The sequence below is a fragment of the Pseudomyrmex gracilis genome, unplaced genomic scaffold (assembly GCF_002006095.1).
Source record: "Pseudomyrmex gracilis isolate BER0280 unplaced genomic scaffold, ASM200609v1 scaffold_101, whole genome shotgun sequence".
NCBI classification, from domain to species: domain Eukaryota; kingdom Metazoa; phylum Arthropoda; class Insecta; order Hymenoptera; family Formicidae; genus Pseudomyrmex; species Pseudomyrmex gracilis.
Genome location: NW_018020685.1, coordinates 286,764 through 288,056, shown reverse-complemented (window position 1 = coordinate 288,056; position 1,293 = coordinate 286,764). Strand labels below are relative to the sequence as shown.

Genomic DNA, 1,293 nt, shown 5'->3' with positions numbered 1-1,293 from the left:
GATCTAAGCGGTCTAAAAACAGAAATCCAAGTCCACATGAACGACCCAAAGACGACGATTCGGATTTGAGTCCACTTAGATCTAAGCGGTCTAAAGAAAAAAAACATAAAGATTCAAATTTAAAACGAGCTCACGATAATGATTCAGATTTGAGTCCACCTAGGCATTCTAAAAACAAGTATGCAGATTCAAAGTTACATAAACGATCAAAAGATGATGATTCCGATTTGAGTCCGCCCAGGAAATCTAAAAATTATGATTCGGATCAAAGTCCACCTAGACAGTCTAGGAACAATGACTCTGACTCGAGTCCACCCAGAAGAAGTACAAAACATCACACATCAACAAACAATATGTCCGGACGAAGTTATCGAATGTCAGATAATAAAGACAATGATTCGGATTTAAGTTCATTTAGAAAAAGCAAACAGAATCTAGACACAAATTTTAATAAAAGCAGAAAGAATAAAGACAGGGACGCAGATGTGAATAGATCTCGCCGCAAAGAACATAGGTCTCGGAGAGACAATTCGCCACGTTCCGGTTCGCACAGAGACGATAGAGGCTACGATTATCGCGATAGAAATTCCAATAAAGATGACGTATCGAGGTAAATTATTGATAATTTTGTTGTAGTAAAATAACGATTGAAATAATTTTATAAATAATATTTTGTCGAAATGATGAAAGTAATTTTTTTTTTTTTTTTTTTACAAATGTTTTAGATCGAATAGGATTAAACCGGAAAGGGAATACGAAGAACGCGATCGTAAATCTCGATCGTACTCGAATATGAAAAACGAAAGAAAAAAATCACGTTGGAACGATGAAACGACTGATTTCGAACGTGGACACACNGAAGATCATTCCAAAGATCATCACGGTCGAATGACAAAGACATTGGATGGAAAAAAAGCAGGTTTGCAAGATGCGAAAGCGTCGCGAGAGGAAACAAGAGTTATCAAACGGCGAGAAATAGAGGAGTTTAGAATGGTATAAACAATATTTATATAAATTTATTTATTTATCGTTGATTCGCTCGTGAAATTGTCAAGAGATTGAGTTGAAAAGCCGATCCGAGCAGTAAAATACAAGTTGGTCGTGTATCACAAATAGTCTTTATTAAATTCAACAGACGTTTCGGTCAAATGGTTTAGACCTTCATCAGTGTATAGAAATGTGATCTAATAGTAAATTAAAGAATAAAAGCGCAAAACATTTAAGAAAAACCGTGATTACAAATAAAAAGAAATAAATATAAGAATTATCATACATACTTGAAAGAGATAACAC

The 1,293-nt window shown here is 34.6% G+C and overlaps 2 protein-coding genes across 3 annotated transcripts in view; one reads left to right on the top strand and one right to left on the bottom strand.

Annotated features, from left to right (window-relative positions):
- Positions 1 to 1,293, bottom strand: part of LOC109855877 — an 83,561-nt gene that overhangs the window by 31,829 nt on the left and 50,439 nt on the right. The gene's annotated exons all lie outside the window — the stretch shown is intronic.
- Positions 1 to 1,293, top strand: part of LOC109855884 (BUD13 homolog) — a 3,963-nt gene that overhangs the window by 1,351 nt on the left and 1,319 nt on the right. Inside the window, exons 4-5 of the mRNA XM_020430580.1 lie at positions 2 to 610; positions 726 to 993. Coding sequence (XP_020286169.1) covers positions 2 to 610; positions 726 to 993 — 877 coding nt within the window. The remainder of the gene's footprint in view (position 1; positions 611 to 725; positions 994 to 1,293) is intronic.